Source organism: Larimichthys crocea, unplaced genomic scaffold, assembly GCF_000972845.2.
Source record: "Larimichthys crocea isolate SSNF unplaced genomic scaffold, L_crocea_2.0 scaffold607, whole genome shotgun sequence".
Lineage (NCBI taxonomy): Eukaryota > Metazoa > Chordata > Actinopteri > Sciaenidae > Larimichthys > Larimichthys crocea.
The window spans coordinates 131540-144814 of NW_020857941.1; the positions used below are offsets into that span (position 1 = coordinate 131540).

The 13275-nt window shown below is 41.1% G+C and overlaps 1 protein-coding gene across 2 annotated transcripts in view; it reads right to left on the reverse strand.

Annotated features, from left to right (window-relative positions):
* arhgef39 (Rho guanine nucleotide exchange factor (GEF) 39) overlaps nt 1-12976 on the reverse strand; it is a 55033-nt gene extending 42057 nt beyond the window's left edge. For both annotated transcript variants that reach the window (XM_019253888.2, XM_019253887.2), the window contains exons 1-4: nt 12835-12976; nt 8092-8263; nt 6531-6625; nt 852-972 (exon numbers count right to left, since the gene is read on the reverse strand). In XM_019253888.2, the coding sequence (XP_019109433.1) occupies nt 852-972; nt 6531-6625; nt 8092-8241 (366 nt within the window). In that variant the 5' untranslated portion in view covers nt 8242-8263; nt 12835-12976. The remainder of the gene's footprint in view (nt 1-851; nt 973-6530; nt 6626-8091; nt 8264-12834) is intronic.
* Nucleotides 12977-13275: the final 299 nt, after the last annotated feature.

A 13275-nucleotide genomic window follows, 5' to 3' on the forward strand; every position in this document is an offset into this window, starting at 1 on the left:
ATCTCACAAGCACAGATTCTGTAACTCTGCACTAGGATCAACATCACTGATCAGTTAGGGTCTGTATCAGGATGTGATTTGTGGAAAGTGTTGACATCTGTGAGGGTGTAGTTTTCTACTTACAGAGAAAGAAATTATTAAAGGAAAATGTGCTAATTTGCTTTCTTCTGAGATTGAGATAAAAATAATTCATATCACACATGTATGCATATGAAGTATGAAGATGTTATCTGGATGTGGTTATCCTAGTAAACACAAAGGATGGAAGCAGGAGGCACAATGTAATTAGCAAACAATTTAGTGTTTTCATGTTTTGACAAACAGTGTATCCATTTGCCCATTACTTATGTGTCTCCTGCTTTAGTGCTGCTGGTACCAAATCTGGAAACCTCGGTCAACCAACTGTCACGACAAGACTACAGTCAGCTGTTCACCAAGAAAATAGTTGTAGCATGCAACTCCCAAGAAAATCAAAAATTGCTTGCTCAATATTCATAATAAAAACACATAACCAATTCTGTCATGTAACACACTACATACATGAAAGCGTTGCCATGACAGTGTTGATATCACTAACAGCTGTGGAATTGATTATGTCAGCAACAAAGAATACAATAACCACTTACGCATTTGTTATTGTGTATTCAGTCCAATAAAGTGTGGAATGCATTGGCCAATATTCCCTCAGGGATTATTAAAATCTAATCACATCTAATGTAATAACAGCTTGTGAAATTGCAACAGCAGATCTGACACAGGGGTGTGATAACATGTGGAAATACTGTGTTCCTTTTTTACATTATTATTACATTACATTGCATTTAGCAGACGCTTTTATCCAGTGTTCCTACCCTGAGCACTTTGCTGGCGTTGTAGATGTTGTCCACATACATGTTGTAGTTGTGCAGCTGTGGACAGAACTGGTCGAACCCTCGGCCAAAGTAGCCATTCTCCAGATGGACCAGCAGAGATCTGCAAAATAAAGGTTCATCAATCCTGTGTCCAGGAAAACCATACCAGCCTACCTGAATGGCTATCGCCAAGTGCCACTGACCTCTGTAGTGATGAAATGCTTTGAGCAGCTGGTCAAGGAATACATCTGCTCCTCACCACCCAGCACGTTGGACCCACTACAGTTTTCTTAATGTTCCAACCAATCATCAGAAAATAGCATGCCATAGCACACACCCTCCACACCAAAAAGAGATTTCTGTTAAATTCTTAATTGAAGTCAATGAACAGCATTCCCTGCAGGCTGGTGACAAAGCTCAAGAACCTAGCTTGATGCACGCATGCTACCAAGTTTACTTAGAAATTGCCTTTCCTTGGAGGACACAGCAAGCAAGGTTATTATTCATCTGATTCTATTAATGTAGAAACAAGATACATTATGGTTATGCTTAGGACAAACATATATCTTGTTTAAAATCCAAACGGCACTGGAGTACATGTACAGGTACAGAGTATGTACAGAAAACTAATAGATTTTTTTCTTCAAATCTTTCAGATCAAAATCAAATACAACATACATTTGTAGAACATGCTAACCTAGCCACTATAATTTATAACGCCACTGTCACTCATTTTTAGGGCACGCAAACAAGCAGACAAACATCATTACTGAGTCACACCAACATGCTTAACTTCAACACAGGACATGGTGGAAGGAACTATTTCCAAATGTGTGGCATATTTTTTGACACATTCATTTTAAAGTGTCCTCCAGTGAGCATTTAGCCTCCAGTCAAACCGCATTGGACTTTGAGTTAATGCACATCACTGCTTGAGAATGCACTGCTGCTCTGCATAAGTGAAAAGAAGGCGCTCAAATAAGGCGGGATCACATCTGAAGCATCATTTTCAGCAAAGGCACACATGTTTAGAGAAGTGCGGAGGTTGAGCAAAGTTTAGAGGATTGCTCCCCCGTTAATGGGGGGTTTAGCAAGCAAGGCTCTGTAGTGTCATTTCAAGGCCTCTCCCTGTGGGTGACGTATTTACTGGGACCCAGATGGTAGGGTCTACCTTCAGGGCACCCAGGGCCACTTTGTAGTGAGAACACGCCCGCTGAACTCAGGAACAAAACAACTGGATCAAGGCAGAGGCAAAGCAGTCGTTCAGCCTGTCAGGCACATTACAGTAACACGGACGCAATTGGTTGGGGGTGTTGACACTTGTGAAGGAGCTTGTTATCCAAACTTAGAGGAAGTACCACACATGCACGTATGCACACACACACGCACACACACACACACACACACTCCTACCCTCTAATGATGTTCCCAGAGACTTCTGTTCGTACATGCTGTAAGAAGGAGCACTTTGCTGTTGAAGTTGATTTAAATAGATTTTAATGAAGTTGTGCGCCAAGGTAGCCTCTGTTCATAATCAGGAGATGCAGGAGCAGCCGAGAGAGTTCTAACGAGGGCAAAGGGTGGGAAAAACTGTGTTTCCGTTTTTTTCCCCCCTCTCACTGCCAGAGGCTATTATGATAAATATGAAATTATGTATTACATTTTTATACTTTTTTTTCACAGCAATTAATTGTCTTGCCATCGTCATGGCGATGGAGATAACATTAGCATTCCGTGTGTGTTGCGTTAATCCACATTAATTCCGAGCAGTTGCGACATCTGGGGTGGATACAACCTCGACCAAACAATTCAGGCCGAAGCGCCTTCATTTGGGGAAGGCTTGAGCAGAGGAATACTAATTGTTACGACACAGTGTGAGCATCCGCTTAACATAAATGACTACTTATTCAATACATAAACATAAGCACAAATCACTGATAAGAAAACAAAGAGATACAGCAACACTTTGTTGCTCTTAGTCAACTGTATAGTGTGATTCATGCTGTGTTGGAACATGGTGACTCGTGTCACTCCATGTCTGATCTACCTCTCCTGATTCTCATTATGACCCCTTCCTCCCCCTTTCAAATCCATTGCTGATTGTATGCTTCTTACTGGATGCGCTGACTGCTCTTTCAAGTTGTTGATTCTTGTTTGTCATGTTAGCAGCTGGGGATAATTGGGTTGCTGCTTCTGCTGCCTGCTCTCTGTTCTCCATAAACAGTCAGAAGCAGAATGAATGCCATGGCATATCAATATATTCACGTCTCCTTTTCTTATGTAACTCAACAAAGCTTAATGAAGGCAGAATTCATTACTACTATTCCCACTGCACTCTGGAGTTAAGTAAATAAAGACAGAAACATCAGATGAATATACCTCCACTCTGCACACACTGACAGACTTGTATTACTATCAGAGCTGACAAACACGGCTCTCACACAAGGTCTCTGCCACTAAAGTGGTTACTTGCTGCTTTGTGAGGATCAACAACTCATCTTAGGAAGTAGCCAAGTGTTTTTTTTTTTTTTACAGTAGCCAACTGTAAAAATCATCATCAGATCTACACATTCAACATGCAGCTCTTTGTTTCAATCTATTGATGTTCTAGTTGTCTTCTTTATGTAGAATTATTATAATTAGTAAATTCCAAGTGAAGTTTCAGTGCACCAATGTAATTTTGAGCTTCATTGTTTGATGTCAAATATCCTGCCTCCATTATACATCTCTGACTACATTTGAAGGAGAGGATGTGTGTTTATTTATATAAAGTATATCAGCTGGTATACACACACACAGTGTAGTGAAGTGTAGTGAAGTGTAAGGAAGCCTGACATGGAACCTGAGCCGGTCATCTCTGAGGCCAAAGTGACAAAGGAGGGGAACAATGAAGCAGAAGAATCTAAACTGGTAGAGACGCCACCTGGATGTGCGGCTTCCTCAGAGTAGTAGTTCTATGACCTTTAATCTAAATAAATGATGAGACATCTTCTACCTGTTGACTGAATGATAAAATATGAAGCGCAGATCTCTCACAGTCTTGGACCTGTCCTCAATGGAAGGTCATTTTAAATCACCTTTGGTCTTTGTATACTCATTATCAATGTTCGGAAAGTCACTTGAAAAATGTCTTCATTATGTTTTCTATTCTTACTCATTACATAGTACGTATTGCATTGCTTTACCAACAGCAGGTAATTGGTTCATTACTCTGTTATACAGTCCATCTTCATTTATGGGGCCTTTAAACAATTCCAAAGCCTTGGCACATACACGTCACATCTTCTGTATTTAATGTGTAGGGAAAAAAATGTGGTTCAATCAGCCTACAGTTTAGAGGAACTCACCAACAATCAACAGCTAGCTTAACATTAGCTGCAATATCTGCATGTAGGTTCACCAGTGGCTAAGACTGGCCAACCAGCAAAGGCGACTCAATGTTTAAACAACTCTTTTCTCTTCTTTAAGCTACTCCTTAGCAACAAGCTGACTGAGATCAACCCTCCATTAAATTAAATGAAATTAAAATTATCAAAGAATTACTGGTATAAATATACAGATTGTAATTTTCTTGGCGATTCGATAATCATTAATTCAATAAAACATGAACTATATAATAACATTTATATGTTCTGTAAAACTTTACAGGTTACAGGATCTTCTCTTATTCTCACTCAGGACTAAGCTTTTCTGTACAAACAAATCCAACAGCTCCTGCTCCACTTTATTGCAGTGTTTACTCACAAACTACTTCAATCCGCTCACCTTACCTGTCCCTCTCTTTTCCTCACACTAATACACACCTACACCTCTGTATACACAGCTGCTCACCCCGCCCGTCTCTTTCTGTTCCTCTCTCCCTGTCTGTTATGTTGACTTCTCTCGTCATCAGCATAATGACTTTAAAAGTGGCCCAAAAAGCATAACTCCTGTTTTGGATTCTTTCACCTGCTATTGAGTTGTGTGTTGAGGTTTGTTGTCTTAGTGTCTCTGTATGTGTGTGTGTTTCTGTGTGTTTGTGACAATACTTGTTTGCCATGTATGATGCTGAGCAAATGACGTGAAACATGGTGTGCCGCAGCATGTATGTAAATCACCATTGACGGCCATACTGGTGTTGGGATACAGAGCACTTGCTGACAGAAGCAGCAGCATACCTTTTACAACATGTCCCTTGATAACAGTGAGCCTGTTTAATGCATTAAGACTCACAGTATAAAACACTTGTGGGACAGATGGATGAGAAAGTCACCTACATATCCATCTACAAGAGCCAATTATCACCACTGTTATTATCAATTATTCTTGGCACTGTCACACAGATATTCAATGTAAACCAAACATCAGAGTGAAAGAAAGTGAAAAGAAGATGGGGAAATCTATAATCAATCATTTTGCAGTGGTAAAATCAGTCTAGCACTAACACACTCTCTCTATGGACCATTTTTTAAATGGAGTGCTTGCCATTATATTTCAACCATTGATTCAATAAGGGGCTCATAATGAAGATGTATGGGAACTGTGGAACCATTTATCCAATACATCAGACTGTGTAATTCATACTTCAATCTTCATTGCAGCACTCTCAACAAGAAAGCCTGTCAGTATGCAGAGGATTCGAGCCTGAGGGAATCCACACCACTCATTATTTAGTCTGGAAATGGAATTCCCAATCAAAGGTATCCCAACCACTCACTCCACAGTTTGTCAAGCAGTGCAGTTTGATACTGATCTGTGTCCTGTGTCCTGTGTCCAGACCGTACACCGTGTTCAGACCATACACCGTGTTCAGGTGGTACACTGCGTTCAGACCGCACACTCTGTTCAGGACGTACACTGCAAAACTGGATGGGTTCCTCAAATTTGACTGTCCACACTGTGATCTGCAAACGGTATCTGAACTAAACAAGAAATAAATATGCTGGTTATCACCAATCATTCACACTCAGCATGAGTTATGTGCATATAATTTACTAACTAAACAAAGTTTGGGCAGGAGTGCATTTGAGTTAATTTGAGGTCCTCTTAAAAAAAACCCTTGATAAGAAAATGCATTCATTCGCATGACATAGTCAAGTTAGACATTGAAAAACAAACTGGCACTGCAGTGTTGATCCACCCATTCAGCTCCAAGATCAGGAAAAGCATCAGAAGCAGTGAGGATACTGAATGTTTTTATCTTTAACACAGAAATGATCAAAGTTCTACCACTTTAACAGCTTTCAAAATTATGAGCCCTATTTTTTCTTCATTATTGATTTATAGATACCATGATTGAATCCAGTGTTTTAGAATGTACACATGTACTAACTTCAAACATCGACTTTTTATTTATGTGACAACACTTTTTGAAGTCTTTCAAGCGCACTTGAAAATTTTAGTTGTACAGCACCTTGACTGCAAGATCAATCTGATGTCTAGATGTGTGGTTAGAGTAGCCATCCTGACCCCTGAGCTCTTCAGCAGCCAGTCAGGCAGGCAACGAGAATTTTCTATGGTAACAATAATGCCCTTATCACCTGGAGTTATTACACCTAATATACATGACACAAGATCACTGACTCCAGTTAATGGAGAAGATAAGGATTTCCTTTGGTTAACTAGAAAAAAACAACTTATATTCATCCCTTCACACAATCTCCAAAACATAGCTATTCTATAAATTATTCAGATACTTACTGGTTTACTGAATGAATGGCTTTAATTGAACTGAAGATGCTTTCTCTAATGTCCTGCTTCAGGGTTCCTTTGGCTTTCAAGATTTCCACAAAGTACTGTGAGAAACAAGAGAGCAGAGGGAGATAAAATGATGTTATTTCTTAGCATTTGTATTAACAGGCTGCCTGATTGGATGTGCCTCTGATTAAAGATTTTTTTTCTAAGGAGGTGCTTTCACTGCTGACATCTCATTTACTCTCCCAACACAGGGAGGTAATGTAATAGCAATGACAGACTGCACAAAACATTTACGAGCCTTAACAACAGGGACTGGTCGTTTTTTGCCCTACAGCCCAAACTGACTGTTAACATGGAATGTACTGTATGCCTGCATGGCTCATATGAAGCACAAGTACAGAGGGATGTTGTTGTACCACACCACTGACAATAAAGCGACAGCTGTGCTGGTCTCAAGTCATTTGAAGTGAAAATGGGATTAGCAAATTGAATGTGCATTAGGCCTAAAAATGACTCCTAATTGGAGTGAACGGGTGGAGGGTGAGTAATTGTGTAGAAATGAGGCTGCAGCGGTGGGTGGAAAAGTCTGTTCTCTCCACGGGGAGAAAGGGTACCATGAATGCTACCTTTTATTTTGTTAATATGTACGGCACAGTATGTTCTACAGCTATATTAAAACATGTGAAGTGCACTCTTATTACACTACTGCCTGTCTGTTCAACCTTTTGACTTTATTTGCTGTGAATTTAAATCTGGAAACTCTCTTAGTGAAATGTACTTTTAAAGAGTCAGCACACCAAAATTATGAGAAAGATGATTTCTTTCTTTGTAGTGGCATCTAGCCATGCCTGTGGCAGGAAGCTGTGGGGAAAATTAATCCCGATACAACAGAGAAGCCTAAATAAAGCCTTATATAGACCTTTATAAACACTGTAAGAAGTGGTCCCTGAGGGTCATCTGTTGGGGAATGGAGGTTGCTTTCAATGTTGGATTTCTACCACTGATATCTTTGAGGCCTAGTTTAGATATATATTATATTAGATATATTAGATATATTTATATAAACTCTTTGACAGCTGAGCACAGATGTGACACGGCCGCCACAGATAATCCACTGATAAGTCATTAGTTATAATAATAATAATAATATATTATCACCCAAGCCATCCAGCAGTAATGTAGATGTTTGAAACCAACAGGTGGGCCACGGTCCATTTCAGAAGCTCTGCTCTACTGAGACAGCCAACATGTCAATCTGCTCAGAGCAGCTTGAACTGGCCAGTAAACAGACACAGAAATGGCTAATGGCTGACTTTCAAAATAAAACTTTTTTTTCTTTCAATAAAAATGCACGCAATGTAATATATGTACATATTCAGAGGCACATCATCTAGGAAAAATTACCAAATCTGAGCAGGTTAACAAAGTCAGGCAAGACTAACACTCTGCTTCTAAACTGAAGTTGCATGGAGAACGGACAAAAAGAGTCTTAGCCACGATGTGACGTGACAGAGACACACACAGCGGGGTTGGACCATGAGCCAGCTGACTGCTACAGACGTACAGTGGTGACCAGCTCCAGCTGTTGACAGTAGCGTTGTTCTGTCTGCACCAACTCTTTAGCTGTCCGGCTGCGTTTTCTCTCCCAGCGTTCCCTCTGCTCCTGGATAGTGGTGAGCCCGAGAGGGCCAGATGGACCAGGGGAGAAACTCATAGTCACAGTGATTAGGTGGACCCTGCAGAGACACAAGCAATGGAACCAGGTTTACACACAGGCATACACTAATGATGAACTGAACACAAATGAGTGTATACTTGCTGTTACTTTGCATTGGTACCATGAATGTAATCAAATCAGAATTATGGATGACAAACACTAACAAAGCCAGCATCAGTAGATGACTGCTAAAAACTGCACATGAAGAAGAGTTCACCATGACATGTGGGGTCAATTAGCCTGTATCTTTATTGCCATTTGTCTTTACTACATGTTGTGCTATAAGTACTCGGATTCACTGATGAAGCTGACAAACCAGATGAAACTGAAGACGCTAACACTGTTTCACAATAAAAGCCTTTGCTGGTTTGCCAGTGTAAAGCTTTTAAGTTGAAGCAGCAACATTGTGGAAAACATTGCATTAGGTTTAATAGCTTTTAACGCAGCAATAGGAAAGTTATCAGAAAACAGAAATAAGTCTGTTTCCTAAAAGGGAGATTAAAGAATCACAGAGATCCAGTTATCAGCTACAAGCACTGACCACTGAAGTGAAATTCTAAAAACAATCGCCAACACAGCTACACACTGAGACATTCAGTTAGCACAAAGTGGCTTCAAACCGCAATCTCAGTACTGTCACAGTGGCACAGGGTCAGTATAATCCATTGCCTACCTGTCTAAACTACGGAGAAAACAATGATTGACCTGACTGATTATCAGTGTGACCACATGTTTTTATCTGTCAATAAAATAAATCATTTTAAATATGTGCTGCTATGACACTGATACAGATGGTATCTCTCTGTCTGTAGTCAGAACTCTAAAATCTCGCTCAAAGTCCTGCCCACAGCACAATGTGATTGGTTATACATCACAAGTAATATTAAAGTAATTAAGATAACGTTGAAAGGTAGACTGAAAGACTGTATTTCAGTAAAAATACAATACCAAAAAGTGCACCATGGTCTATTATAGAATATTATGTATTATATTACTGAATTATAATTATTGATGTATTAATGTGATTTGAATGACTTTATATACTGCTGGATGGCTACATTGATAATGTATCCGAATTATTTATTAGTTGATTTAAATTTTAGATTAACGATAATAATATGATATATGCCTCCAAATGTACTTTAAAGTAGCATGAAATGTATATACTATAAATATGTAAGTACCTCAAAACTGTACTCATGTCCAGTGCTTCAGTAAATGTATGTTTATTGACTCCGCATGTAGCGTTCTCCTTCCCTTCTAATAATCAGTACCTGTACTGGCCCTGAAATAACTTTATCAGTCGACTCTTACTGAAGTTGGAATTGGACGGCTGTGTCCAAAACCAACAAACACACACACACAGATGCGCGCACATACACACACTTCACAGTGATTGGCTAAGAGGAGTGGAGGTGGACTGGACTTGCTGGACTGCTGGTTGCTTCTCCCATGTGGTCTGGCAGAGACTGTCTGAAAATGTGCACTGTCTCCCACCTCTATGACAGCTAGATTCTCAGCCCGCCTCACACTGTGTCCTTTCTGAACCCCTTCAAAGTTGGACCATGAGCCAGCTGACTGCTACAGACATACAGTGGTGACCAGCTCCAGCTGTTGACAGTAGCGTTGTTCTGTCTGCACCAACTCTTTGGCTGTCCGGCTGCGTTTTCTCTCCCAGCGTTCCCTCTACTCCTAGTAGTAGTACTGAGCCGGAGGGGGCCGGTTGGACCAGGGGAGACACTCACAGTCACAGTGATAAGGGGGACCCTGCTTCTCCCATGTGGTCTGGTAGCGACTGTCTGAAAATGTGCACTGTCTCCCACCTCTCTATGATTCCCAGCCCGCCTCACACTGTGTCCTTTCTGAACAGTTAACCCCTTCACAGCCCTCAATGGAGACGCAAAATAACAAAAATCCTAACCGCGTGTTGCTTTAAGAAAAGAGAAGCGCAGGTTATTGGTAGATTAAAGCATTTCAAATGTGTGGATGTGCTCACATTCAACACTTCAGAATGTTTACAGTGTTAGACAGCAATTTGAAGATCTGGTGAAGTGTGATGAACATTTTTTACAATATTCACCAGATGCAGTCAGACACATTATAAACTTTACTGTCACCATCTACTCATAACAAATGAATAATGGCGGTCTCTAAAACACTGCTCTGTCCCTTGAGCAGCAGTGGTAATCATCAAACCCTCCTCCAGCTGACCTACAGCCATGCAGAGGCACTGCCCTCCCTGCATTCCCTCATTAGTGTCATCTCCTTAGTATTAGCAGAGTGTGGAGTGGGCAGAGAGCTTTAACAGTAATTAACCACTGTGCTTTCTCTGAGGACCCCTGCACTGTAAACAAGAGGGCCTGATCAATGCTAACCAGGGTACACTTCTCCCACAGGGAGATGCTCACTGTGACTGGATGATGAGATGTAGTACAGGACCATCTGACAGTTTATCATGAAGCCTGTCCCCAGCTCAAAACTCTGCATTGTCTGTGTGCGCCTAAACTCAGCTAACTTTGTTCAAGCTGACTAAAAACCGGGTTAGACGATACAACTGGAATACATCCTCCAAACATGGACCCGCAGTGTCTGTAGATACACAAGGCTCATCTAAAGTAACAAAAACACAATGATTCTTATTTTCAGGTGATTGTGTCCATTATCTTACTACAGTCGCTTGGAGGGCTGAAGCCTATCCCAGCTGACTTAGGGCAAGAGGCAGGGTACACCCTGGACAAGTCACCAGCTCATCACAGGGCACATAGAGACAAACAACCATTCACACTCACATTCACACCTACGGGCAGTTTAGAATCACCAGTTAACCTGTTATGGTTCATGTGTTTGGACTGTGTGAGGAAGCCGGAGTACCTGGAGAGAACCCACACAGACACGGGAGAACATGCAAACTCCACAGAGGAAGAACCAAACCAGGAACCTTCTTTCTGTGAGGAGACAATGCTGACCACTGCACCACCGGTAGGAAGTAAACCCGGAAATGAGAATATTTTTTGGATTCATTAGGCGCCATGTTTGGGTCTGGCTGACCTAAGTCCTTTCCTAACCACTTTTCCTTGATCTCAATGGGAAACGTCACAAATTTAAGGAAAGATGTGAAGGAGAATTCATGAGGAGTTAGGAGAAGATGACCACGGTGTTCAGAGAATCAGACTGCTCTTACACTAGACTACGTCATTATGAGACGGCGAATGTTATTGAAGTGATCTGTGGTAAAACTACAAAGTTCAGAAGATGGACTACAAAACGCTCATCTTAGACACATCTCCCTGTACTCTGACCGTGTTGTTTCATGCAGGAAATATAAAAATGCACAACCCGGTGAAAAATGTGATTAATGTCATTATCAGCGTCAGAATTTAAATGATAAATGAATATTGTCCACCTGTCACAGAGTCAGATGTTTGTTACGCTGGTATGGTCGCTCACCCTCCTGTCCACTCATGCAGAAACATATTAGCAAGTTATGGCAAAGATATATGATTAATAATCGACAGTAACTTGATGTAACATGATGTACATAATTGTAAAATGATGATCTGCAGGACGCTGCATGTCACAGTTAGAAACAGTTTTTACTCTGTGTGTGAACTACAGTCAGCAACAGAACACACTTCATGATCAGAGTGTTTACATCACGTCAACATGTACAGGTATGTTCATATTCACACACTCTCTGCTGCAGGCTGCATCATACTGTTTAAATACACTGATGTTTTTATGTCTGGTTATGAATGACTGAACAGTGCGTTGTTTTTTTGATGCTGCCAAAGAATTGTGGGACGGCATTACCTCCTTTCCTTTCCTAAAGGATAGTCCAGTGTATCCTATGCTAAAGGAGATAACAAAGGAAGCATTGAAGCTCCTTTCCTTAACAGTTAGAGAATTCAAACAGCTCTTATCATGGCGGACACGTTAATACTCCCGGGTCATTTCACTCAGTGAGGAAGAAAAATAGACTATTGGAGCGCAGCCACTTTTTCCAACATGCCTCCACAGAAGACCTGACGTTACTGTGTGTACACGGTGGTATGCAACACTTCATTTACATTACAACATCAACACAGTGTAGTGAAACGCCGTGTGAGACAGACAGACAGACAGACAGACAGACAGACAGACAGACAGACACACACACACACACACACACACACACACACACACACACACATAGTGCTTTGACTCCGTCAAAGTTTCGGTTACTAACATTCCTGATATATTTCTACACTATATTTAAACCCGCAGGACTCACAGGCCTGCGTGATACAGCGGCGGTACAGTCAAACATTGTTCTAAAAGTAGAACTTCACCAAACGTTTAGGAACGTTTATGTAACGTCAGAGTTACATGAGAGCATGAATCTGTCCGATAAAGGGAGCATCAAACTGACGTGTTTTTTAGAGTAACGCTGCTTTAGAGAAGTTAACGTCAGTGTGAAGTGTCTTACGTGTATCGTATGATAAGGTAACATAAATATCTCTATATGTATGATAAGGTAACATAAATATATCTATATGTATGATAAGGTAACATAAATATATCTATAAATATGTAAGGAAACATAAAACTTACCTTCCCGTAACGTCTCCACTTTAAATCAAGGCGCTCTTTTCGAGTTTAGCTTCCTTTTTCCGGACTGCGATGTTGACGCGCACGCTGATTGGCTGCCCCACACTGGCAATAGCAGGAAAGACCTCCCACTCTGGACACAGATGGACTGATGACAGTGAGAGCAGGACAGAGGGATAGTTAGAGGGACAGACAGACAGACAGACAGACAGACAGACAGACAGAACAGAGAGAACAGAGAGAACAGACAGACAGGAGGGACAGACAGACAGTCCAGAGAGCAGACAGAGGGACAGGCAGACAGAGGGACGGACAGACAGACAGACCAGAGAGAACAGACAGAGGGACAGAAAGACAGACCAGAGGGACAGACAGACGACAGACAGACAGACCAGAGAGAACAGACAGAGGGACAGAAAGACAGACCAGAGGGACAGACAGAGG